Here is a 25,950-nt window from a genome sequence, read left to right as displayed (position 1 = left end):
ACCCTAGGGAGAGAGAGAATTTTAAGCAGGCTCCACATCCAGGGCAGGGCTCGATCTCATAGCCCTGATATCATGACCTGAGCTGAACCTATGGGATTTTTCTCTTAACACGTTTTTATTGCTCATTTTTATATGAAATTAATTTTCCTGTAATGTTAGGAGGAGGAGCAGTTAGGTGGGTTTTTTTAAAATTTAATTTTATTGTTATGTTAATCACCATACATTACATCATTAGTTTTTGATGTAGTGATCCATGATTCATTGTTTGCCTATAGCACCCAGTGCTCCATTCAATACGTGCCCTCTTTAATACCCATCACCAGGCTAACCCATCCCTCCACGCCTCTACCCTCTAGAACCCTCAGTTTGTTTCTCAGAGTCCATAGTCTCTCATGGTTCGTCTCCCCCTCCGATTTCCCCCCCTTCATTTTTCCCTTCCTACTATCTCCCCCCCCCTTTTTTTTAGACATACAATGTATTATTTGTTTCAGAGGTACAGGTCTGTGATTCATCAGTCTTACACAATTCACAGCGCTCACCATAGCACATACCCTCCCCGATGTCTATCATCTAATCACCCCATCCCTCCCACCCCCCACCACTCCAGCAACCTTCAGTTGTTTCCTGACATTAAGAATTCCTCATATTGGTGAGATCATATGATACATGTCTTTCTCTGATTATCTTCTTTCGCTTAGCATAATACCCTCTAGTTCCAACCACGGTGTTGCAAATGGCAAGATTTTGTTGGGTTTTTTTTGATGGCTGCATAATATTCCATTGTGTGTGTGTGTGTGTGTGTGTGTGTGTGTGTGTATATATATATATATATATATCACATCTTTATCCATTCATCTCTCGATGGACATCATGGCTCTTTCCATAGTTTGGCTATTGTGGACGTTGCTGCTATAAACATTGTGGTGCACGTAGCCCTTTGGATCACTACATATGTATCTTTGGGGTAAATATCCAGTAGTGCAATTGCTGGGTCGTATGGTAGCTATTTTCAACTTTTTGAGGAACCTCCATACTGTTTTCCAGAATGTCTGCACCAGCTTGCATTCCCACCAACAGTGTAGGAGGGTTCCCCTTTCTCCGCATCCCCGCCAACATCTGTTGTTTCCTGACTTGTTCATTTTAGCCATTCTGACTGGTGTGAGGTGGTATCTCATTGAGGTTTTGATTTGGATTTCTCTGATGCCACGTGATGTTGAGCACTTTTTCATGTGTCTGTTGGCCATTTGGATGTCTTCTTTGCAGAAATGTCTGTTCATTTCTTCTGCCCATTTCTTGATTATTTGTTCTTTGGGTCTTGAGTTTGATAAGTTCTTTATAGATTTTGGATACTAGCCCTTTATCTGATATGTCATTTGCAGATATCCTCTCCTATTTTGTAAGTTGTCTTTTGGTTTTGTGGACTGTTTCCTTTGCTGTGCAAAACCTTTTATCTGATGAAGTCCCAATAGTTCATTTTTGCCCTTCCCTTGCCTTTGGCAATGTTTCTAGGAAGTAGTTGCTGCGGCTGAGGTCAAAGAGGTTGCTGCCTGTGTTCTCTAGGATTTTGATGGACTCCTGTCTCACATTTCGGTCCTTCATCCATTTTGAGTCTGTTTTTGTGTGTGGCGTAAGGAAATGGTCCAGTTTCATTCTTCGGCTTGTGGCTGTCCAATTTTCCCAACACCATTTGTTGAAGAGACTGTCTTTTTTTCCATTGGACTTTCTTTCCTGCTTTGTCAAAGATGAGTTGACCATAGAGTTGAGGGTCCATTTCTGGGCTCTCTATTCTGTTCCATTGATCTGTGTGTCTGTTTTTGTGCCAGTACCATACTGTCTTGATGATGACAACTTTGTAATAGAGCTGGAAGTCCGGAATTGTGATGCCACCAGCTTTTCTTTACCAACATTCCTCTGGCTATTCAGGGTCTTTTTGGTTCCATACAAATTTTAGGATTATTTGTTCCATTTCTTTGAAAAAAGTGGATGGTATTTTGATAGGGATTGCATTAAATGTGTAGATTGCTCTAGGTAGCATTGACATTCGCAATATTTGTTCTTCCAAACCATGAGCATGGAACATTTTTCCATGTCTTTGTGTCTTCCTCAGTTTCTTTCATGAGTATTCTATAGTTTTCTGAGTACAGATTCTTTGCCTCTTTGGTTAGATTTATTCCTAGGTATCTTATGTGGTCTTGGGTGCAATTGTAAATGAGATTGACTCCTTAATTTCTCTTTCTTGTGTTTTGTTGGTATATAGAAATGCAACTGATTTCTGTGCACTGATTTTATATCCTGCCACTTTACTGAATTCCTGTATGAGTTCTAGCAGTTTTGGGGTGGAGTCTTTTGGGTTTTCCACATAAAGTATCATATCATCTGCAAAGAGTGAGAGTTTGACTTCTTTGCCGATTCAGATGCCTTTTATTTCTTTTTGTTGTCTGATTGCTGTGGCTAGGACTTCTAGTACTATGTTGAATAGCAGTGGTGATAGTGGACATCCTTGCCGCATTCCTGACCTTAGGGGGAAAGCTCTCAGTTTTTCCCCATTGAGAATGCTATTCGCTGTGGGTTTTTCATAGATGGCTTTTATGATATTGAGGTATGTACCCTCTATCCCTACACTGTGAAGAATTTTAATCCAGAAAGGATGCTGTACTTTGTCAAATGCTTTTTCTGCATCTATTGAGAGGATCATATGGTTCTTGTTCTTTCTTATATTTTTTTGTTTTTTTATTTTTTAAAAGATTTTATTTATTTATTTGACAGAGAGAGCACCAGCAGGGCGAGAGGCAGGCAGAGGGAGAGGGAGAAGCAGGCTCCCCGCTGAGCAGGGAGCCCGGTGTGGGGCTCGATCCCAGGACCCTGGGATCATGACCTGAGCCGAAGGCAGACGCTTAACCGACTGAGCCATCCAGGTGCCCCTGTTCTTTTTTTTACTAATGTATTGTATCACATTGATTGATTTGTGGATGTTGAAGCAGGGATAAATCCCACTTGGTCGTGGTGAATAATCCTTTTCATGTACTGCTGGATCCTACTGGCTAGTATTTTGGTGAGAATTTTTGCATCCGTGTTCATCCAGGGATATTGGTCTGTAATTCTCTTTTTTGATGGGGTCTTTGTCTGATTTTAGGATGAAGGTAATGCTGGCCTCATAAAAAGAGTTTGGAAGTTTTCCTTCCATTTCTATTTTTTGGAACAGTTTCAGAAGAATAGGTATTAATTCTTCTTGAAATGTTTGGTAGCATTCCCCTGGGAAGCCATCTGGCCCTGGGCTCTTGTTTGTTGGGAGATTTTTGATTACTGCTTCAGTTTCCTTAGTGGTTATGGGTCTGTTCAGGTTTTCTGTTTCTTCCTGGTTCAGTATTGGTAGTTGATACATCTCTAGGAATGCATCCATTTCTTCCAGATTGTCTAATTTGCTGGCATATAGTTGCTCATAATATGTTCTTATAATTGTTTGTATTTCTTTAGTGTTGGTTGTGATCTCTCCTCTTTCATTCATGATTTTATTTGGGTCATTTCACTTTTCTTTTTGGTAAGTCCGGCCAGGGGTTTATCAATCTTATTAATTCCTTCAAGGAACCAGCTCCTAGTTTCGTTGGTCTGTTCTGCTGTTCTTTTGGTTTCTATTTCATTGATTTTGGCTCTGATCTTTATTATTTCTCTTCTCCTGCTGGGTTTAGGCTTTATTTGCTGTTCTTCAGCTCCTTTAGGTGTAGGGTTAGGTTGTGTATTTGAGACCTTTCTTGTTTCTTGAGAAAGGCTTGTATTGCTATATACTTTCCTCCTAGGACCGCCTGTGCTGCTTCCCAAAGATTTTGAACAGTTGTGTTTTCATTTTCATTTTCATTTGTTTCCATGAATTTTTTTAAATTCTTCTTTAATTTCCTGGCTGACTTATTCATTCTTTAGTAGGATGCTCTTTAGCCTCCATGTATTTGAGTGCTTTCCGACTTTCCTCTTGTGATTGAGTTCTAGTTTCAAAGCATTGTGGTCTGAAAATATGCAGGGAATGATCCCAATCTTTTGGTACCAGTTGAGACCTGATTTGTGACCTAGGATGTGATCTATTCTGGAGAATGTTCCATGGGCACTAGAGAAGAATGTGTGTTCTGTTGCTTTGGGATGGAATGTCCTGAATATATCTGTGAAGTCCATTTGATCTAGTGTTTCATTTAAATTCTTTATTTCCATGTTGATCTTTTGCTTATATGATCTGTCCATTTCAGTGAGGGGGATGTTAATGTCCCCTACTATTATTGTATTGTTGTTGATGTGTTTCTTTGATTTTGTTATTAATTGCCTTATATAATTGGCTGCTACCATGTTAGGGGCATAGATATTTACAATTGTTAGATCTTTTTGGATAGACCCTTTAAGTATGATATAGTGTCCTTCCTCATCTCTTACTATAGTCTTTAGTTTAAAATCTAATTTGTCTGATATAAGGATTGCCACCCCAGCTTTCTTTTGATGTCCATTAGCAGGGTAAATGGTTTTCCACCCCCTCACTTTCAATGTGGAGGTGTCTTTGGGTCTAAAATGAGCCTCTTGCAGACAGCATATCGATGGGTCTTGTTTTTTAATCCAATCTGATAGCCTGTGTCTTTTGATTGGGGCATTTAGCCCATTTACATTCAGGTTAACTATTGAAAGATATGAATTTAGTGCCATTGTATTGCCTGTAAGGTGACTGTTACTCTATATTGTCTCTGTTCCTTTCTGGTCCATGTTACTTTTAGGCCCTCTCATTGCTTAGAGGACACCTTCCAGTATTTCTTGTAGTGCAAATTCTTTTAATTTTTGTTTGACCTGGAAGCTTTTTATCTTTCCTTCTGTTTTCAGTGACAGCCTAGCTGGATACAGTATTCTTGGCTGCATATTTTTCTCATTTAGTGCTCTGAATATATCATGTCAGTCCTCTCTGGCCTGCCAAGTCTCTGTGGATAGGTCTGTTGCCAGTCTAATGTTTCTACCATTGTAGGTGACAGACCTCTTGTCTTGAGCTGCTTTCAGGATTTTCTCTTTGTCTCTGAGACTTGTAAGTTTTACTATTAGATGTCGGGGTGTTGACCTATTTTTATTGATTTTGAGGGGGCTTCTTCTCTGTGCCTCCTGGATTTTGATGCCTGTTTTCTTCCCCAAATTAGGGAAGTTCACTGATATAATTTGCTGCAATATACCTTCTGCCCCTCTCTCTCTTTCTTCTTTTTCTGGGATCCCAATTATTCTAATATTGTTTTGTCTTATGGTATCACTTATCTCTTGAATTCTGCCCTTGTGATCCAGTTGTTGTTTATCTCTCATTTTCTCAGCTTCTTTATTCTCCATCATTTGGTGTTCTGTATCAGTAATTCTTCTGCCTCATTTATCTTAGCAGTTAGAGCCTCCATTTTTGATTTACCTCATTAATAGCCTTTTTGATTTCGACTTGGTTAGATTTTAGTTCTTTTATTTCTCCAGAAAGGGTTTCTCTAGTATCTTCCATGCTTTTTTCAAGCCCAGCGAGTATCTTTATAATCGTCATTCTGAACTCTGGTTCTGACATCTTGCTAATGTCTGTATTGATTAGGTCCCTGGCAGTCGGTACTGTCTCTTGTTCTTTTTTTTGAGGTGAGTCATTTTGTCCAGAGGAGAATAGATGAGTGAGAGAATAAAATGCTAACAGGGTAACAACGACCCCAGAAAAATATACACTAAACAAATCAGAAGAGACGTGAAACCAGGGGAAAAGAAAGGGAAAGAAATTAAAAAGGAAAAAAAAAAGAAAAAAAAGAATATGATCAAATATGATCAGGCTGGTGCATAGAACAGTGCCACACACTAGATTTTGGGTGTATTTTGGTCTGTTAGAAGAAACTGCCTCCCAAAATTTTTCAAAAAGAAAAACTTCTATATGTGCAAAAATAAGGGTAAATACGATGAAGGGATGGAACATGACTCTAAAGATGAAAATTATAAATGATTTTATAAAAGGAATTGATAAATTGGTTAAAACAAAGAAGAGAAATTAAAAAAAGGAGAGAATGTGATCAGGCAGGAGACTAGAACAAAACCATACACTAGAGATTTATGATATATTTTGGTCTGTTAGAAGAAACTGTATCCCAAAATTTTAAAGAGAGAACAATACACACACACACACACACAGACGCACCAAAAATAAGGTTAACTACAATGAAGGGATAGAATATGACTCTAAAAATGAAAAATAAAAAAGAGTTTAAAAAAAGGGATTGATAAGATGTTGATTGAAAAAGGGAAAAAGAAAAATTAAAAAAAAATAGAAAAAGAAAATTAAAAAAATTAATTTTGAAAGACTAAAGAATCAGGGAGCGAAAAGTCATGAATTCTATGTGCAGTATTCCCCTAGCGCTGGAGTTCTGCCGTTCTCATTGATCGGTAAACTTGGTCTTGGCTGGCTGCTCTTGCTGATCTTCTGGGGGAGGTGCCTGTCGTAGTGGTTCTCATATGTCTTTGCTGGAGGCCGAATTGCCCTCCCTTGCTAGGGCAGGCTAAGTAATCTGCTTGGGTTTGCTCTCAGTAGCTTTTGTTCCTTGCAAGCTTTCCGTACAGCTTTGGAGGAGGAGAGTGAAAATGTCAGCCTCCCATTCTCTGCCTGGAGGAGCTGAGAGCTCGGGGCCCCACTCCTCAGTGCACCCCCAGAGAAAAGCAGTCAGTCACTCCCATCTCCCCAGTCTCTGGCCGCACTCTGTGTTCACCCGGCCTGTGACCGAGCATTTCTATCTCTGGCACATGACCCCGTGTGGAGTCTCCAAACCCAGCCGATTCCTGCCGTGCACTCCCACGCTGCTCTTCCCTGGGGCAGGAAGGGGAGTCTCCCCGGATCTCCTGCTTGTTGGGTCCCTGCTGGAAGAGCAGTGGCCCGACTGTGCTGTGGATCACGGTTTATGGCCACCCTGAGCTGAGAGCCCACTCCTCAGCTCCGTCTTTATAGCCGGCTTCCCTGCTCCGATACCTGGGAGCTCTGCCGCACTCAGGCCCCCCGGTCTTTCTTTGACCCCAAGGGTCCTGAGACCACACTGTCCCAGTGAGGGTTCCACCTCCTGCTTAGCCACTGGATTGACGTCCCTCAGCGGAGCCGACTTCTCAAAGTTGCGATTTTGTGCTCTGCGGCTCTATCACTTGCCGGTAGTCTATCTTCCCGAATGTCGCCTCGGATTCACATTGCCGCATGTCCTACCTTCAAGAAAGTGGTTGCTTTTCTGTTCAGAGAGTTGCTGCTATTCTTTTCTTCAATCTCCTGTTGAGTTTGTAGGTGTTCAGAATGGTTTGATACCTATCTAGCTGAATTCCTGGGAGCAGACGAAAGTTTGGTCTCCACTCCTCTGCGGTCTTGTTCCCGGCCCTCTCCAGTTAGGTGGTTTTATAACTTCACTGGATTCTGTCTTCTCTTATTTCATGTGGTGGTTAAAAGTGTATAATGGTTTGCTGTGTAATTTCTCTTGGTCTCTCCTCTTCTCTCACTTTTATCTGAACCTTCTCTTTGCTTCATCTCTATTTTCTCTGTTCAGTTTTACGGTTCCACTCCCAGCAGTTTCCCTTTAGTGGAGACCCTTATCCCTTACATGAGGATTTGGAGTTTCAAAAACTGCTGCTGTCCACCAGCCTCCTCCCCATCTTTGATATTTTCATTGGGTATAAAAATCTCATCATCTGCAGTTATTTCCACCCCAAATCGTAAAACTTTTATCTCATTGTCTTCTGGCTTCTATCGTTTCTACTGGAAAGTCAGCCGTAAGTCTTATTATTGTTCCTTCAGTGCTAATTTTTTCTTTTTTTCTGGCCGCTTTGACGATTTTCCTCTTCATCTTTTGTTTTCAACAGTTGTGCTATGTTGTGTTGCTTTGTATTTGTCCTACTTGAAATCTGGAGTACTGCTTGAATCTAGGATTTGATTTTTGTCATTAATTATGGGTCATTCTCACCATTATTTACCTACCTGTTGCTTGTAATCCTAGTCCTCTCCTCCTATAAGCAATGTGATTTTAGTGTCTGTGTCTTTTTAACACCATTATTTGAATCTCTTCTGGGTCTGTTTTTCTTGCCTGTGGGACCCTGTAGTTTTCAGTCACTTTACTTTTGTTCCTGTTTTCTTGGTGGTTGTTTTGTTTGAGTGCCAGTTATTAATATTCAAAACTGTAGATCTATTTTAAGGCCTAGAGTGAGGATTTACACTTAGTTTTGGCATTTAGGCTAGGAGCACTAGCAGTCTCCCATCCCTTTTCCCCATCCTTCCTTCTCTCCCAATCGGGATTTAGATGATTTGAAGATGTGCTTTAGTCTTTGTGAGGATTCATCTATTTCCTTTTCACTTTTCTCATGAGAAGTTCTAATTATCTGGGGTCCCAACCCAAGGCCTGAGGTGCTTCCTGGGACCTCCTCCCTTTTATAGGCTCTGAATTCCAGTTTTGTCCTCTTAGCCTGTTGGTGATATGAAAACTCTGGTCAGCTTTTAGCCTCTTAGTTGCTTCTCCTGGAATCAGTCCATGTCTTTAGGAGAAATGTGGCCTCAAATGCTAGAATAATTGTTTTTTTGAAGATTTCTTCTCCTGGATCTTGGCTCAGGGTAATTTGATACTTTTTTGGTAATTCTTTGATGCCTTTGAACAGTTGCTCTTTTTTATATTTTATTCATCTGTTCTATTTTCTGAATAGAAACATTGATCTAAATCCTAATTCACCTTAACTGTAGTGCAAATCCAGCTAGCTTTTTAAAAAGGAGCCCTTTATTCAGGCAGTGGTTTGTTATAATGTATCCGAATCCTAACATTTGCTCTTTGAGGCTGATGGTATCATCCCCATTTTCCTTCTGAGGAAACTGATGCCTAAATAGGTTAATGAAATTGTCCAAGGTCACAACAAAATCTTTACCTTAAGGCACTAAATAATTTCATTCCAGGCGACCTTCTTTTTTAGACTTTGGACTTTCGGATAACAAGTACCACGATATTAATATGGTAGGTATGCAGGAAATCTAAGTGATAGAGAAATGAGTCCAAAGAGGATCAGTGTTATGTGGGTGTATATATATATATGGAATGTAGACTTTAGAAAAACCTATAATTAATTTTGTGTGCATGAATAATTGGGTGTGAATCCTCCCACACAATCAGTTAAGTTGTATTTAGCTATTTTTCAATGTAAAAATCATCTTCCAAGTATTTGTCATACATTACAAGCTTTGATTTCCTGTTGATTCTGTGTATAATTTTCCATCCATACTGTGTGATTAATCATGGGTTTGTTAGAATTACAGAAATTATTTTCCAGCTTTAAGTTGCATTTAAAATATTTTAGAGTTGTACTTTGTACTTTGGTATCTGTTTCCATACTGCTGGGGATCATATTCAGTTTGAGAGAGGAGTTGTTAAAGTATTTCATGGTAGATCTCCAACTAAGAGAATCTAGTTGTTGTTTGAACCTTTTATCTGATGCAAAGTCACCTGCATTCACATTTCTTTGGCACTCCTTCCGTGGAGAAGGCCACTGCAAGCCATGTGGCATCAGGCAGGGATATAGAATTCTCTTCAGGAAGGAGCAGTGAAAAATTGGGTACAAAATTACAATCAGCCACATCTTCCTTTCCAGATGAGACTTTCATGTGATAAGTGTATATAATCTTGTAGGATTGGAGCTAGTTTACCTTACTGATTCTAGAACACATTTTCTCCCATAGTTTAATGTCTGAAGTCCTGATGCATTTACAGTAGATGGGATCTTGTAATCACTGCAAGCCACGCAGCTGTTCTGATGTCATTGCCCAGGCATGGACAAACTTGGCTGTGAGTCCTGGTGGTACGATGAGACACCTGCAACTATTGACATTTCAGGATCATTTGAGAAAGTAACACGAGGCATGATTTTAATCTGAAAACTTTCTGTTGACCTCTTCTTGCAAGATCAGCATCTATTACAGGGTGGGTGTCAGCAGCTTGGGAAAAAGTCTGGGAGGCAGTAGCAAAACATTTAATTTTGTTTTGGAAAAGCTCCATTATTAAGTGCTCCTCATAGCACAATGGGTGATACTGTGTGGAAAACCTGGTTTAAGGACTCTGAGCTGAAAAGCGATTCAGAAGAGTTGCTTTCTGATGTGAAGAAGTTTTAGGAATACTTTGACTAATTTATTGTGCTTGTATTTTATGTTTTATGTGTGCACAGTGGTGTCAGATTAAAAAAAAAATCTGTTCTAAACTGAATAAGTTAATTTTACATAAGAAACCATTGTACTGTAATTTAATTTTCCCTCCTTTTTTTGGGGGGAGATAGTAATAGACTGGTGCATCTTATTCTCAGTGGTTTCTTAGATTCTGTGAAGTAGAATAACTTGCTTCTTGCATACTTAAAAGATGTTCAGTATTTATTGGGTAAACGGAGCCAAGGTTTCTTTCTTAGAAGACCTTACAGTGCATGCCTTGAGATTAAATTTGAACTAAGTTTATTTATTCTAGTTTTAAATAAGATTTATAAAAGATGGGTTAGTAATAACTAGTGTTCTTTCTTTTTTTTTTAAAGATTTTATTATTTGAGAGAGAGAATGAGAGAGAGAGAGAGCACGTGAGGGGGGAAGGGTCAGAGGGAGAAGCAGACTCCCTGCTGAGCAGGGAGCCCGATGTGGGACTCAGTCCCGGGACTCCAGGATCATGACTTGAGCCAAAGGCAGTCGCTCAACCAACTGAGCCACCCAGGCACCCAATACTACTATTCTTGAACTGAAATTTCATCCCATTGTTTGGTACCACATAGTGAAGTTAACCTTTTTCTCTAAAAGGTAATCTTTTGGTAAGGAGATGAGTTTTATTTTCTTTATTTTTTTTCTAATTTAATCTTATATTGGGAGTAGATGGCTAAAACCTTCTCTTTTGAAACAAAATAACAGTTTATAGTAGTAGATTGGGAGGTATGCTGGTGTCAGAAATACAGTTGGATGATATATATATATAAGAACACATATGGATGAATATTTTTGACATCTTTTTTTCCTTCACTTTGTGGCCCTCTCAGTTTTGAAGTTGCTTATGTGATTTTTTTTTTAAAGATTTTACGTATGTATTTGAGAGAGAGAGAGAGAGAGCATGAACTGGGGTGGAGGTGCTGAGCAGGGAGCCTGATGTGGGGCTCGATCCCAGGACACTGAGATCATGACCTAAGCCAAAGGCAGATGCTTAACCAACTGAGCCACACAGGTGTCCTGAAGTTACCTATGTGTTTTGAATTTAAATTATATACATTATAAAAAAAGTTAATGATATGCAATCTCTAGGTGATTTTTCCAAATCTAAACCATGTTAATAGCAAATCAAGAACATGCTTTCTTCACATTCTGTTCAGCAAACCATTAATGATGCATTGTGGTAGAATTTACAGAGATGAGTTGAGCACTCCTCTGCCTTCAGAGAACTTTAAATCTCTTGTAGGCAGGTGGTTGGGAGTTAAAGGTATTGGTATCCCCACTCTGCATTTGAGTGGCACTGTGGTTTAGAGGTCAACAGCATAACTTCTGGAGTGTGTCTAGATCTAAGTTTGAATCCTGATGTTCTCCTTTGTCACCTTCTGCAAAGGTACTTTCTCTCTCCAAGCGCAGCTTCTTTAATAGGGTGGTGGTTGTGAGCACCTAGCACGTTGTAGAAGTTCAGTAACTGTTATTTGATGCTGTATTGTATTCCTCATTCTTACCATCAGCATTCTCATCTGCATTTCAGTGTCGTGAAAGAACTTTGATGTCAAATAGACCTGGAAGGATTCCAGTCTGTCTCTGACATTTATTAGGTGTGTGGTATTACACTGTTTACTTGAAGGCTCCTCTCGAATTTCTCCTTCTGGATGTCATAGACTGAACTTAGGCTCTTGCCCTCCAACTTGGCTCCTTCTACAGCTTTCCCATCTTAGAGTTGTTTGTATCAAAAACCTGGGAGTCATTGTCTGTCTTTGTATCCTTTCCCTCATTCATCTTTCCTGTCCAGTTCTGTCTCTTGTCTCAAGTCTGCTAACTTCTCTTCCATTACCATCACCCGCATTGAAGCCTGCATCATTTCTCACTCAGACTATTGCTGGGGCTGCCTAACTAAACTTACATTCAGTTTTGCCTAATTATAGTCCATTCTCCACAGAACAGCTAGAGTAATTTTTGGTAAAACATATCTGATCCTCTTGCCTCCCTCCTGCTCCTTGTTCAGAACTTTTCAGTGGCTTCCTTTTACACCTGAACAAAGTCCAGAGTCCTTCATGTGCCCCGTGAGACCGGGCATGGCTTGGCACCAGAGTCTTCTGGCTTCATTTCCCTTGTGTTCAGTGATTATTACACTGGCCTTCTTTTATTTCTTCTTTTGACCCAAATTCCTTCCTGTCTCAAGCATGCCTCTAGTCAGTGCTGTTCCTGCCCTCCACCCATACCACTGTTTCCCACTTTTGTCTGATTCCCTTGCATCCTTGAAGTCTATGTGTACGTGGTACTTCTTTTGGAAACCTTTAAAAATCTCCCCATCTAAGTTGGATCTCTCTGTTATGTGCTGTCATAGCATCATAGCATGCCGTGCTTTTTCTTTGTAGCACTTACCTCCCATTTAAGATCTTCTTTCCATGGAATCGAGCTTTTTGAGGGCATAGACTATATGGGTTTTGTTCACTGCTCAGTTGTTCCCAGAGTTTTAGCACTGGTACCTAACACATTATATGCGCTCAGTCAACATTTGTTGTAAGGATGGTACTTTTATTGAAATGAATGAACATTACCTGCCTAATAGGGTTGGTGTGAGAATGAGGACACAAATGGTATCTTACTACCTGTTATGTGGCACATAGTGAGTCTGTGATATTATTCTTTTTTTTTTGCCATCATCCTAAGGATTAAGAAAGGCCTACCAGTTTTCAGACGATAGGTTGTGACCCACTCGTGGGTAATGAAATCAATTCAGTGGGTCTTAAAGTGAATTAAAAAAAAATAAATGGAATAGAATAGCAATTATTAGAGAAAATAACGAATAGTAAGAAAAAGTATTGTTTCCTGAAACTTTTGTTCTGTGGGTGTAATATATCTACCAGTGGAGATATAACCTATTTCTTAATGTGTGTAATTAATGGGTAAAAGAAACTTGAAAGCCGCTATTGTATCTATAACACAGTATAGTATATAGCTTCTAAGCAACACGGTGTTTAAATTAGGGCAGCTAAATGCGAATATATCCAATTCTTAAATGTAATTCCATGTATCCTCGCTGACTTGTTATATTATTCAAGGCCCTAGAATCTTCTTTAGACGTCAATGTCATCCCCAAAACTTGGGGGATCACTGGTTTTCCCTTTTATCTAGAGCCTGTAACTATCTTTTTCTAACCTGTGTATTTTTTGAAAGTAACTTTTACTTCTGTACGTTGTGTACTGTGGCCTTTTCCAGGGTATTGAAAAGGTATCTCTAATATTGTTAGTATTTTTATGGTACAATCTGTCTTATATAAACTATACAGTGATGTTAACATTATGTTATAATGGCATTCTCTAATAGCTCAAAGTACTGCTCTTATTAAATTTTATTGCCCTGATGACTTTATAGGCTAGTATTATTAGTTTGATAAAATCAAGGCTATACAGATATATAAAAACCCAGATTATATGTAGGGTCATAGAAAGACCCAGACAAAAGGAAACAAAAACATTTAAGGATTAAGACCATGATAGTTATGATTGTGGTAGCTTGGTAAGTGATTTCATTTTTCAGTGAATTTTTAAAATACAGGTTTGATAAGCAACTGAACTGAACTATGATTTGTGTAACTGAACTATGATTTTCTTCTTTAAGGCCAGTGGTCACTTCCAAACCTTTGATGCTGTTGACTTCCTCAGCATTAATCATTGTTTTATACTCCAGTCTCCAAGGATGCATAAATTATGATAATGGAAGCAAGAGGAGGGCTGGAGCTTGTGGTTGCTGCTGCATTATTGTGTCCACTGGGATGGTATTTTGTGTGTTTGTCCTCTGCAGATTGTTGGGCCGAGAACTGGATCCCGTTTGCAAAGCTAGAGACAACAATGAATTTTAAAAGGCATGAGAGCAGTCCTGTTAAGTGGTCTGATTGGAACTGTTACAGACTTGGAAAAAAATTATTCTGGGGATCTTATGAAATCTCATGCAAGTATAAATTGTCTCCTTCCTCACAGTTAATTTGTTTTGTGGGTGTTAGTGCCAAATGCTCAAATAATGCAAATTGTTACCTCCAATCCACCATAAAGACAGACTGCGGTCAAGTCACAGAGTTTAGTTTTCAGGTTTTCTCATGACTGATTGCTGTCAGCCATTGCAGACTGGTGAGCTAGATGCTGTCTCATTCTTAGAGAAGGAGCTAAACAATGGTTCCTTGTTTATTCTTTACATTCGTTTTCATTTTAAAAGTGCGAGATTTACTTTGGAAAATCTGGGAAACAAAATATTTAAACTGCAATATAAAAATTTCCCAACACTCAAGTAAATTCCTGTTGTTATGTCTACTTTTCAGTCTGTTGTCTGTTTACACATAAAAGAATACTGCATATATTTTTTTTCTGATGGATGTGAGATAAAATGAGTATTTTTAGGGAAAACACATTACTAAAGTAGATGAAGAAGAGGTGGAACCCTTAACCTGGAATGATGTTCCTGGAGGAATTGATAAAGTTGTCAAAACACTGTTCATAAAAAGTTGCTAGTTCCAGAAGGCTTAGCTAGTCAGTATTCACATCTTTGTAGACAATGCCTGTGCTACTTAAGACTGTCCTAAAGTATGTTTTTCAATGTCATGCTTCTTCTTTTCCTAAGTTGTTGTAACCCAAATACAGAAATGCTGGACGAAAAGATAAGGTTGGTCTGTACTTTTCTTTTTTGTCTTATTTATGACAAGGGCACTGACGTTGGATGATCAGTGATCGTGCTGTTGCGCCCACCTGTTTTTTGAAATCCTACAAGAAAATAAACTCTGTATATTTTGAATATAAAATGCTATTACATTATTCACTTTAGATATAAATAACTTAAAAATTAAAGCTTTCATCCTGCAAAAGATGATTTATCATATATAAGATGTTGAAAACAGCAATAAAAATTTATTTTCAGTTCTCTATCACTGCCTATAAAAATCACCTCAAAACTTAACACAGTACTGATAGATTATTTCTCGTGCTTCTGTGGATTGGGTGAGCTCACCTTGGCAGTTCTGCTTCAAGTTGTTGGCTGGAGCCACTCATTCAGCTTGGATCTCAAATGTCCAAGATGGTTTCACTCATGTGTTTCACGTTTCACCTGGGTGGCTGGAACAGCTGGGTCCTGCCTAGGTCTTTCTCTGTCTCTGTGGCCCCTCTTCTTTCAGAAGGTCAGCCTGAGATACGTTCCGCCAGATCCCAAAAGGATGACAGCAGAGCTGTCAAGCCTCTAAAGGCGTAGGTCCAAAAGTGGCTCAGTGTAATTTCTGCTGCATTCTGTTGTTCAAAGCAAGTCACTATGTCAGCCTGATTGAAGGAGGGGGAAACAGAACCCGTGGCTTGGTGAGAGAAGTGGCATGTGCCAGAGGTGACATCTTTGAAGACAGTCTACTGTATTAGTTTAAAACAGAACATTGCTAAAGCCTTGAAGCCCTCTGCGTGCTCTTTCCCTGAATCTGCCCTCCTGTCCCTTATTCCCATCCCCAGATAACCACTGCCCCTCCCCCCATTATTTTTTCATTTTCTTTTCATGATCATTTTACTGTATATGTAGGTATCTCTAAATAATGTTTTATTTAGTTTGCATGATTGATATGTATTTCTTAAAATCTCTTAAGCTTCAACTTAGAATACCTACACTAAAGATTATTTACAAAACTCAGAAATGCAAAAAGAAAAAAAATAAAATAGCTTCTACTTCTAATTCTTAAGTATAATCCTTGGTAACATTCTGGTATATGTTAACACATGTGCACACTCCCCAATTTGTATCCACTATCTCTTGTTCTCTGAATCTGTTTCTTGAGTTTGAGTGGTAAGGGCTTCTGCTTTGTGATTCTGTAATAATTGGTTCCTGCATTTTGGATGACAAATGGCAAGAACTTGGATTTGTGAGAGATTCATTTAAACATTATTTGACTCTGTTAGGATGGTTGGAGTTTGCGGAGTGAACGATAGATAATGTGTGTGTGTGTACATATATACATATGTGTACTAAGTGATAATTCGTTCAGCCCAGGAACCACACTTTGAGCACTTCTGTTCTACAGTATGATTTTTAATGGATATATTGTAGCTCATCACATAAATGTATCCTACTTTAGTCAGTCCTTGTAAGTCAGGTTGTCCAGTGTGGCTATTATAAGCAATATGATGATGACTGTCACGTACATTTATTAGCATTTCCTTTTAATATATTTCTAGAAGTTGAATTACCTGGTCAAAAGGTTGGCACGTTCGTAAGGCCTTTGGTATATGATGCCTAATCATATTCCAGAACACTGTATTTATTATATTCCCAAGTAAGAAAATAGGAGAAATTTAAATGAACGTTCCAAAGTCTCTGAAGGAAGTTACCAAAGGGGACTCTCAAAATTATTTAACATTCAAATAAGTGTATTGCCTCCATAAGGTTATTATTTTGTGAGGGTGGATGTAAAAATGTACATCCTTTTTACATCCTTTGGATGTAAAAATTCTAATATCTTAAAAAATTGGCTGGGCACCTGGGTGGCTCTGTCGTTAAGCGTCTGCCTTCAGCTCAGGTCACGATCCCAGGGTCCTGGGATCGAGTCCCACATGGAGCTCCCTGCTCTGCGGGAAGCCTGCTTCTCCCTCTCCCACTCCCCCTGCTTGTGTTCCCTCTCTCGCTGTGTCTCTGTCAAACAACTAAGTAAAATCTTTAAAAATAAATCAGAGTTGATCAGTTTATGACTGTTAAACCTTGTGCCTGGATGATTAGCATTTTTCAGTGTATGTCTTCAGATAAAAGGGTCTCTTCTTCCTCAAATCTCCCCAGCCTGGAGACCAACATGTTTATTGTTTATAATCTACAGTGAAATCTCTGTAATTTTGCATTTCCTATTGTAATTTGGCATAAAGATGAGTTATCTTTCGAAGCAGTTCTAGGGAAGGTAATAATTTCTAATCTTGAAGGCCAGACATTGGGTCTGAATCTTGTGTTTGCCACTTACTTTGTAACCTCGTTAATAATCTAAGCTCTAATTGTCCTTTCTGAAATGATAGGAATACCTGGACTTGTTTATGTAGAGAGATTGGGTATTGCTGGAAACAGGGCAGAGTATTCTCTTGCTGTAGCCCATGGAGTTCTACCTGAAGTGACCTCCTTGCTTGAGCTTTGAAGGAGGATCGCAAGTGAGAGACCAGGTAGTGGACTACTGCATTTTTTATCCTGGTGGCCATGTTTTTGCCTTGAGAAGGTGTGGGGATAGAGTTAGCTAAGGACTGATGAGTACTCTTGTCTGTGTTTAGAATACCTCTCTTTATTTTCCTCTTTATGTATCCACTATATTCCTTTAACTTTTTCATTGGATTGTTTTGAGGATTTTATGAACGCTAAAGCATGTGAAAGCTCTTTGAAAACTGTACAGTCTTTTTTGAACTCAAAGTAATATGATGTTTGGCTCTATTCAGAGACTACTGAAATGAATCACTCAGTGGCCCTCAAGGGTGGTTAGTATCAGAGAGCCAGGTAATTATTTATATTCCTCTAAATTGTTTTCTGATAATTGTTATAGATTTTTGTTACAGCTGTTTGTCATGGATTTTTGATGTATCAGATGTTCACAACTTAGAGGGGTTCATTTAAATGAGTTTATAAAATACTTACTTGGAATTATAAATCTCCTTAGGCACAACTTCATCCACAGCATTTTTCTCAGGCCAGTCCATAAAACCCATTTCATCCTCCTCCTTTGTGTGTGTGTGTGTGTGTGTGTGTGTGTGTGTGTGTGTGTGTGTGTAGTGTAGTGTAGAACTTGGTGTAGATGATAGTTTGGAGTTGTACAGACTTTAGGCTAAATCTTGGCTTTGTCCCTTAGTAGCTTCGTCACCTTGGGGAAATCAATTAACGTCTGAGATTTGTTCTCTTCTTCTGTAAAGAATAATTGTGCCTATTTCATAGGATGGCTGTGAAGATTAAAAAGGAAAATGTGAAGTCAATTTGGGACCCGTATGGCAAACAGGTCCTCAATAATTGTTTCCTTTCTCCTTACCCTCTGAATATATTGCTGTAGGTTTTCCTATTCTTTTGAATCACTCCACTAGTTTTGTTTTGTTTTTGTACGGATTGCTAGATTGTCCTGAAAGACTAAATTATAGATGTTTTCGTCTCTTCGTATTGTTAGATGTTATGTAATAAAGGAGAATAATAAAGTCAGTGTGGAAAATCAGATAGGTCATAATAATGTGTATCTTTAGGAATTCTCTTAGAAAACATGCTTTTAATAAATTAAAACAGTTCCCCCATTTTTGGTATTAGAAGTTATTCCTGATCTGCAGCACAATGGCTATTTGCCATAATTGATTTTTTGATGCTTTTTGAATTAGATTTGTTGAGTATGTGCAGTTGTTTATAGTTGTGTGAATTTACTGAAGCAGTTCTGTGGTCAAATGTATATTGGGGAGGTGTCAGGCTTTACACATTTGCTGATTATCTAGTTAGGAATACTGCTTATGCTGGTCAGTGGTTCCTGCTGATTTAAAAACAGAAGGTGCATCTGTAGACAGTGCTTAGATTGTATAAAATTGGTTGCATTAGCATCTGACACTGCAGGAGAGCAAATTATATCTTGAACGAATAATGTTAAAGAATACAGCTGTTTGTGATATCTTTGTAATGAAGGTAACATTTTATCTCCATCATCTTAATTTCAGTAAGATCTAATTTCCTACCTAGCCACATCTCTTCTTTTCTAGTGGGATTTAGTCTTTATAGGTTGAATCGTTTTTAGTTTTATATTTTTAATGAAGAAGATTGTCAGCAGTAGGATTTCCTGTGAGGAATTTTAATTCATTTGTTTTCAGCTGAAGTTGGAATCATTGCTAAACTCATGAAAATATCATTCAGTGAATAAGATCTTAACTGATCAATTTTAAAATTATTGTATTAGTATTAATATTATTCCAGTTATTGCATCTTTAGTTTTTCTTGTTTAAATATTTTTTAGGTAGCATCACTTGGGCACAGGAAACTACCGTGCATTGTTCTATTAATAAAGAAGTGGTTGTTCTCTGATTTGATTGTTTGAATTGTGTGAATTGGAGAGTAATGTTTTTTTTAGCATGACACTTTGGGAACTGCTTCTTGGTTAGGATACTTTTGTTCCAAGGTCTCCTTGAGTCAGTTCCTATTAAAAGTGAAATGTGACAACCTGTATAACAATGAGAATATTTGAACAATACAAACTTATATTATTGTATGGCTTTGAGGAAAACCTCATACTGTGTCTAATTGAATTTATTATGCTTAATGAATATTTAAACCAAAGAGTACCTTTTTTGTTTCTTTGACCATTGAGTTTACATTTTTAGGTATATGTAAAATATACTATAAAGTATGTAGAATGCTGAAAATTTGCAGCCTAAGAGATAATTATATAGCAGTTGCATTATAGCATTTCCAAGGAAATACTGTTAAAAAAATTGTATTCTCAATAAGTTCTAACAGTCGGCAGAAGAAGGAAGGGGTAAAAAATATTAAATTAACATTTGCTTTCATTAATAGTGCCTGTGAATTTTTATAAAAGAATTGATCACAGTGAATTTATTTGGTAAATTATCAATCTCCATATTACACACCTTCTTAAGAATGCCTTGGAGTGTCATATTCAGAAACATATCATTAACTTAAAATGGTGTTCTTTCCCTTTTTCAAGAGAACAAGGAATTCACATTTAACTGCTTGATACTAGCTGTATTATGTAAATTATTATGGTAAGTGTAATATTATGTAAAAACCTCCCAAGTAGTTACAAAATAGTAGTAGTTATATGAAGATTTATATCCAGTGAAATAATTTTTGTTAGTTTATTCAAGGACGTCACTGTGAATGAAGTTTAGTGATGATTACAGCAGTATCAAGTAAGACGTTTCTCTTAACATTGTAACTATTAAGATACATTACCTGAGTGACCTTTTTCTAAATTTAAGCTTTGAAAAGGAGTGGGAAGGTGTGAGAGTGTGAATTTTGAGGCTAGATAAAAGTTTGGATTTGTGTCCCCATGAAACTCTTAAAACTTCTGTGATAAAGAAAGCTGGGAGGAATGCCTGACCACTTTGCTATTGCCCAGTATTTTCACTTGCTACATAGTTTAGTGTGTTTGGAGTCATTACGCTTTTGTTGGATAAAGCTGAATCAGTCCTTTTCCTTGGGTCTAAGAAAAATTGACCCAGTATATTCTGGTTTATTCTGTCCTACCAAATATCATTAGCTATGACTTGTCATGTTTAAGGGATATTAAGAAATATCAAATCCTTACCTTAAATATTTTTTTGGATGAGGAGGACTTTGCTGGCTGCCCTTAGGAGTTAGCAAATGGCTGTGTCAGGCAGTTCTGCTATTTTGAGACAGTTGACTATCCTCTTGAAGACAGTTCCCTGCTCATAGCATTCATAATAAATTTCAGCTGGATTAAAGACCTACATTAAAAAGCAAAAGTTCAAAGTATTGGAGGAAAATCTGAGGATATTTTTAGAGATTTGGATAGAAAAGAATTTCTTGAATAAGCTATGAGAAAGCCCAAACCCTGATGGGAAAGACTTGATTTAACCACACTAAAATTTAAAATTTTGGTATGGCAAAAGAAACTGTAAACATAATACAATTTTCAGATTGAAGGGCAATTTTTGCAAGCTTGGGATCTAAATACATAAGGAACATGAAAGAAACAGGAAAACAGACCAAAAAAATATTAAACAGGTCACAAAAGAAGAGATTCAAATGGTTAATAATCATATAAAAAGACTACATCATTAAAAATCAAGGAAATACAAATCAAAGCCATATGAGATACTACTTCTTACATGAGAGTGGTAGAAAAATTTAAAAGTTGAATAATACCAAGTATTGGTGAAAATGTGGGGCAGCAAAAACTCAACTCTTTTGGCAATACCTAGTAAAGAGAAAAGTGCTCATACCCTGGAACCAATAGTTTCACTTTTAAGTAGATGATGTAGAGAAATTCTCACATGTGCACAAGGAGATATAATCAAGAATGTTCATAGCATCATTTTTTTTGTAATAGAGAAATATTGAAAACTTAAATGACCATCAGTAGAGGAAATGGATAAATTAGGACTTATTTGTAATCGGAGAATTGTATAGCAATTGAATGACTCCAATCTACTTGCAACAAATTGGACAAATCTCAAAAATATAATTATGAGTAAAAGCAAGTTGAAAAAGCAGTATACAGATATGTAAATGTTAAAATTATGAAACTGTTTTGTCATGTGTGCATTCATATGTATTAACAGTATAAAAACATGGAGGGGAAGGCTGCACGCTAACCTCAAGACAATGGTGATTCTCTGGAAGGAGAAGAAGGAGATGAAGGTGGAAGGTGGGGCTTTAGCTATATTTGTAAATAGAAATGTTGTAGAAGTTAATATTTCTGCTCATCAGTTGGTGAATTAATAGATAAAACATGGTATATTGATATAATGGAAAACTATTTAGCTATAAAAAGAAATTACTGATATATGCCATGGCATGGACGCACTTCAAAAACATGCTAAGTGAAAGAAGCAAGACACAAGACACCACATACTGTATGATCACACTTATTGAATGTCCAGGAAAAGCAAATTTAGAGGCATAGAGTAGATTAATGCTTGGAACTGAGGTAGGAAAATAGATTAACAGTAAAGGGGCAAGAGGAATTTCACTGGGATGATGAAAATGTTCTAAAACTGATTTATGGTGATGGTTGCACAAGATGGTAAATTTACTAATAATCACTGAGGTATATAATTGAAATGGGTGAACTATGCAATATGTAAAATGTACCAAAATGAAGTTGTAAAAAGTTAGTATTTGTTAAATCTGTATGGCAGTCAATATAAAAGTATTTCAGGGGTCCATTTAAAAATTATTAAAGACGACACCTATTCATGTCATTTATAGTTCCAAATCACTTTATTATTTTAAAAAATGTATTGAGATTTAGAAAGAGGTAAATCCACAAAGTGTGTAGCTTCGTGAATGTATATAGTTGTGTAACCCTTACCCAGATCAAGATCATTTATATTACAGTAATGTGATTATAGTTGACAATGCTGAATTGTATACTGGAAATTTGCTAAGAGGGTATATCTTAAATAAGCGTTCTCACCACACACGAAAAAGGTAATTGTGTGAGGTGATGGGTGTATTATGTAGCTGGATTGTGGTGACTATTTAACAATGTATATGTATATCAAAACATCAAGTTGGACACCTTAAATTATTCCTAAATAAAGCTGGGGTAAAACACCTGATGTGGCACCCCAGAAGGCTCCATTGTGTTTCCTCTTAGCATCCTCTCTTCTCCTGCCTCCAAAGGCAACTGTTTTATTATCATTATGTATTAGTCTTGTTTTTGAACTTCATAGAAGTGGGATCATGTAGTTTTCTTTTGTTTAAAAATACGTCTGAGATTCATCCATGTTGTTGCGTGTAGTTCGTTCATTCTTAAAGATTTATTTATTTTAAAGAGTGAGTACATGAGTGGGGAGAGGGGCAGAGAGAGAGAATCTCAAGCAGACTCCCAGCTGAGCATGGAGCCTGACACGGGGCTTAATCTCATGACACTGAGATCATGACCTGAGCCAGAATCACCAGGTGGACACTTAATCGACAGAGCCACTTAGGTGCCCCTAGTTCATTCTTTCTAATTGCTGTACAGTCTTCCACTGTAAATATAACAATTTGTTCATCCTTCCATTGATTGACGTTTTTATTTTACTATTAGCAAAAAAGCTACAATGAATATTGTACATGTCTTTTGGTAAACATACACACTTGTTTCTCTTGGGTATGTTTCTAAGAGTAGAATTACTGGGTCATGAGTTGGGTGTATGTTGAGTTTCGCTAAATATTGTCAAATTTCTAAAGTAGTTGTGCCAGTGTATCCTCCCTCTAGCAGCATATGAGCGTTCCAGTTGCTTCACATCCCCCTAAATGGCTCTATGGCATGGGTTTCCCATACTTTATTTATCCATTGCCCTGTTGATTGATGTTTAGGTGGTTTCATATTTTCAATATCTTGAATAAAACGCTCATGAACTTTTTTGTAGAAGGCAGTGCTTCGATGAGTTCCATGAATGCTTTCCTAGAAATAAAATTGGTGACTTAAAAGGCATGGACATTTAAAATTGATTCTGTTTGTGTTGCTGAAAAATTATACTAAATTGCTTTCCATCCAACCACATTCTCAATTACCAGGTGTATGAGAGTGCTTGTTTCCCCAGATGCTTCAGTCTCCAGATGTTTCCCATACTTTTAACCTTTGCCAAACTGATGAGGGGAAGAAAACAACAGGAGTTAGGGGACCATAATACTTCAGTACCACTTTGCAACCCTTTTCTGGCATCTTTCAGGGTGGTAAGGTAAAGGGTCTGCTGTCCCATCTCCTTTGGAAATGCTTTCAGTTTTGAAGGCTACGAGAGGAGAGGCAGGGTTGGTCGCTTAATGGGAATCTAGTCAAGGCTTCATGCAAGAAGGATGAAAGAATTCAAGCTCAAATCAAAATGTTGGCTACCTAGATAACACCTGGACTATGTTGGTAAGGGCTAGAGGAGCAGATACAATTCTTTGGCAGAGGCTACTGCCTTTCTTACCTCATTTGATTAGGTATGAGTTCTTTTTTTTTCTTTTAAAGATTTTCTTTATTATTTGAGAGAGAGTGGAGAGAGAGTATGAGAGCGGGGAGGGTCAGAGGGAGAAGCAGACTCCCCGATGAGCAGGGAGCCCAATGTGGGGCTTGATCCCTGGACTCCAGGATCATGACCCAAGCCAAAGCAGAGCCAGGTATAAGAGTTCTCAAGGTTCTCAAGGCTAATGAAGCTGCTTAGCCCAGCTAAGTGCCTTGGTATAAGAGTTCTTAATTTACCTCTTCACCCTTCCTTTCAAAACTGTCCCAGTTTCTGCTGTACCTGCGCAACTTCAGGAGAGTATTTGTTGCCTCTTACAAGGGAGAGACTGTAGATCATTGTCTCTTGATGCCCTCTTCGTGCCTAACATGCTACTAGTAGTGGGCGTGTAAATTCAGTGAATGACTCACTGGACTCTTCCCCCCCCCCTCACTTTGTAAAGGAAATGTCAGAATAGTATGACAGCCTCCTATTATTGCTCCTCAAGACTGGACCTTCCTGGGGAGGGCCAGTGGTGAGCAATTGAGGACAAGGACTGGCGAGGAGCCCAGCATGAGTAAGGGCTCCTCTCTAGCCTAACCAGGATAACGGCACAAATGTAAACTATCACGTGTCTCACTGGGCAAAGAAGGGGAGCAGCAAGCCCGCAGCGCTGACGAGGAAAGGCCAGGATTTTTAAGTCCAGCTCAGAAATAGAGCTGTGGTGAGGACTCCGATTCTATGGAAGCAGTGGCTCACAGAGAGGAACAGAAGTACTGGTTACTTCAGAAGCGGTTGCGAGTTTTCATATGCCTCCTACGTAACGGTGGCTTTGGGAGGAAACAGAGTATTAAGCGTTTGCTAGGTGCCAGCTACCTTTCAAAGTGCTTCACTTCCATTATTTACTTAATCCTGAAAATCCTGTGAGGCAAACATTATTAATGCCCCATTTATAGATGAGGGCACTGGGGCTCCGAAAAACTGATTTGTCCTGGATCACACAACTGGTAAGTAGTTGAATTGAGATTCTAGTTTAGGAATGAGTCCAGTGCTGGGGCGCCTGGGTGGCTCAGTCAGTTGGGTGGCTGCCTTCGGCTCAGGTCATGATCCCAGGGTCCTGGGATTGAGCCCCGCATCGGGCTCCCTGCTCCGCGGGGAGCCTGCTTCTCGTTCTCCCACTGCAGCTCTCCCTCTTGTACTCTCTCGCTCTCTCTCTCTCAAATAAATAAAAGCTTTAAAAAAGAAAAAAGGAAAGACTTCAATGCTCCTTCTCTTCACTTGCCACACTAGTATGAAAAATAACATTAAAAATGATAGTAATGTCTAAAATATGCTGATAGCTTACCACATGCCAGGCATTAATTCAACTTCTTTAAGTGCATTATTTCATTTAATGCCCTATAAAATAGATGCTATCTTAATCCCCACTTTACAGATGAGGAAACTAAGCAGAGAAAGGTTAAATAACCTTCACTAGGTCACACAGCTGGTTACTAGAAGAGTCCATGTTGAAATCCAGTCCACACCACCCTCTCGGGTCATAGTCTGGAGTGATCTTGCCTGGATGGTTCCTAAACAGCTTCATTAGCCTTGAGTCTTTGGCTTTCTCCTCTCAGGCACAGGGATCACCTTCTTGTTTACTGTTTGTATAATCCTGCAGGTGCCAGAGGCTTCCAGAAGGCATATAACTAGACTTGGCTGTGTATGTTAAGCTACTGTGGCAGCATATGGGTTGTCTACCATTAGGTGAGATGCTGGAGGTAGCAGTGCTACTTGGATTACATACTTCTAGGGTAGGGCAAGGCCCCATGCAGCAGGGTCCAGAGCGGGTTTGTCCTGACGAGGATGCATAGGGAGAAGGGCCTGATCAGTGCCCTGAGCTAGCTTTCCATAATCTCAGTTTGCTGCATCCTGTGAATTCAGTTGTCCATCCCCGCCCCCAGTTGTAGCTGGGAAGAACCAACCCTGACAAAGTCCCATTCCTATTCTCAGGGATAAGTTGCTTGTTTATTCAAAGATAATTTATGTGAGGGACTGTGTGAGCAAATCTGAGAGAAACCATAAGAAGACTGTCTTTGCTAAACCTTTATCTCAGTGCTCCCTGAGCACAGACTAATTCTCTTGAGA

General features: G+C 38.6%; 1 protein-coding gene across 3 annotated transcripts in view; it reads left to right on the top strand.

Annotated features, from left to right (window-relative positions):
- The window catches only part of DENND1A (DENN domain containing 1A), a 496,855-nt gene that overhangs the window by 87,623 nt on the left and 383,282 nt on the right, over positions 1-25,950 (top strand). The window contains exon 1 of one of the 3 annotated variants that reach the window (XM_088019125.1): positions 21,488-21,554. The exons of the other annotated variants lie outside the window; for them this stretch is intronic. Within the exon in view, the coding sequence (XP_087875251.1) occupies positions 21,512-21,554 (43 nt within the window). The 5' untranslated portion in view covers positions 21,488-21,511. Of the gene's footprint in view, positions 1-21,487; positions 21,555-25,950 lie in introns of those variants that run through there. 3 annotated transcript variants of the gene reach the window in all.

The sequence above is a fragment of the Eumetopias jubatus genome, unplaced genomic scaffold, assembly GCF_037043125.1.
Source record: "Eumetopias jubatus isolate StellerSeaLion01/CBP00866 unplaced genomic scaffold, mEumJub1_p1.0 scaffold_15, whole genome shotgun sequence".
Classification (NCBI taxonomy): Eukaryota; Metazoa; Chordata; class Mammalia; order Carnivora; family Otariidae; genus Eumetopias; species Eumetopias jubatus.
The sequence above is the reverse complement of the archived record's forward strand: the minus strand, read 5'-3'. Positions and strand labels throughout refer to the sequence as shown.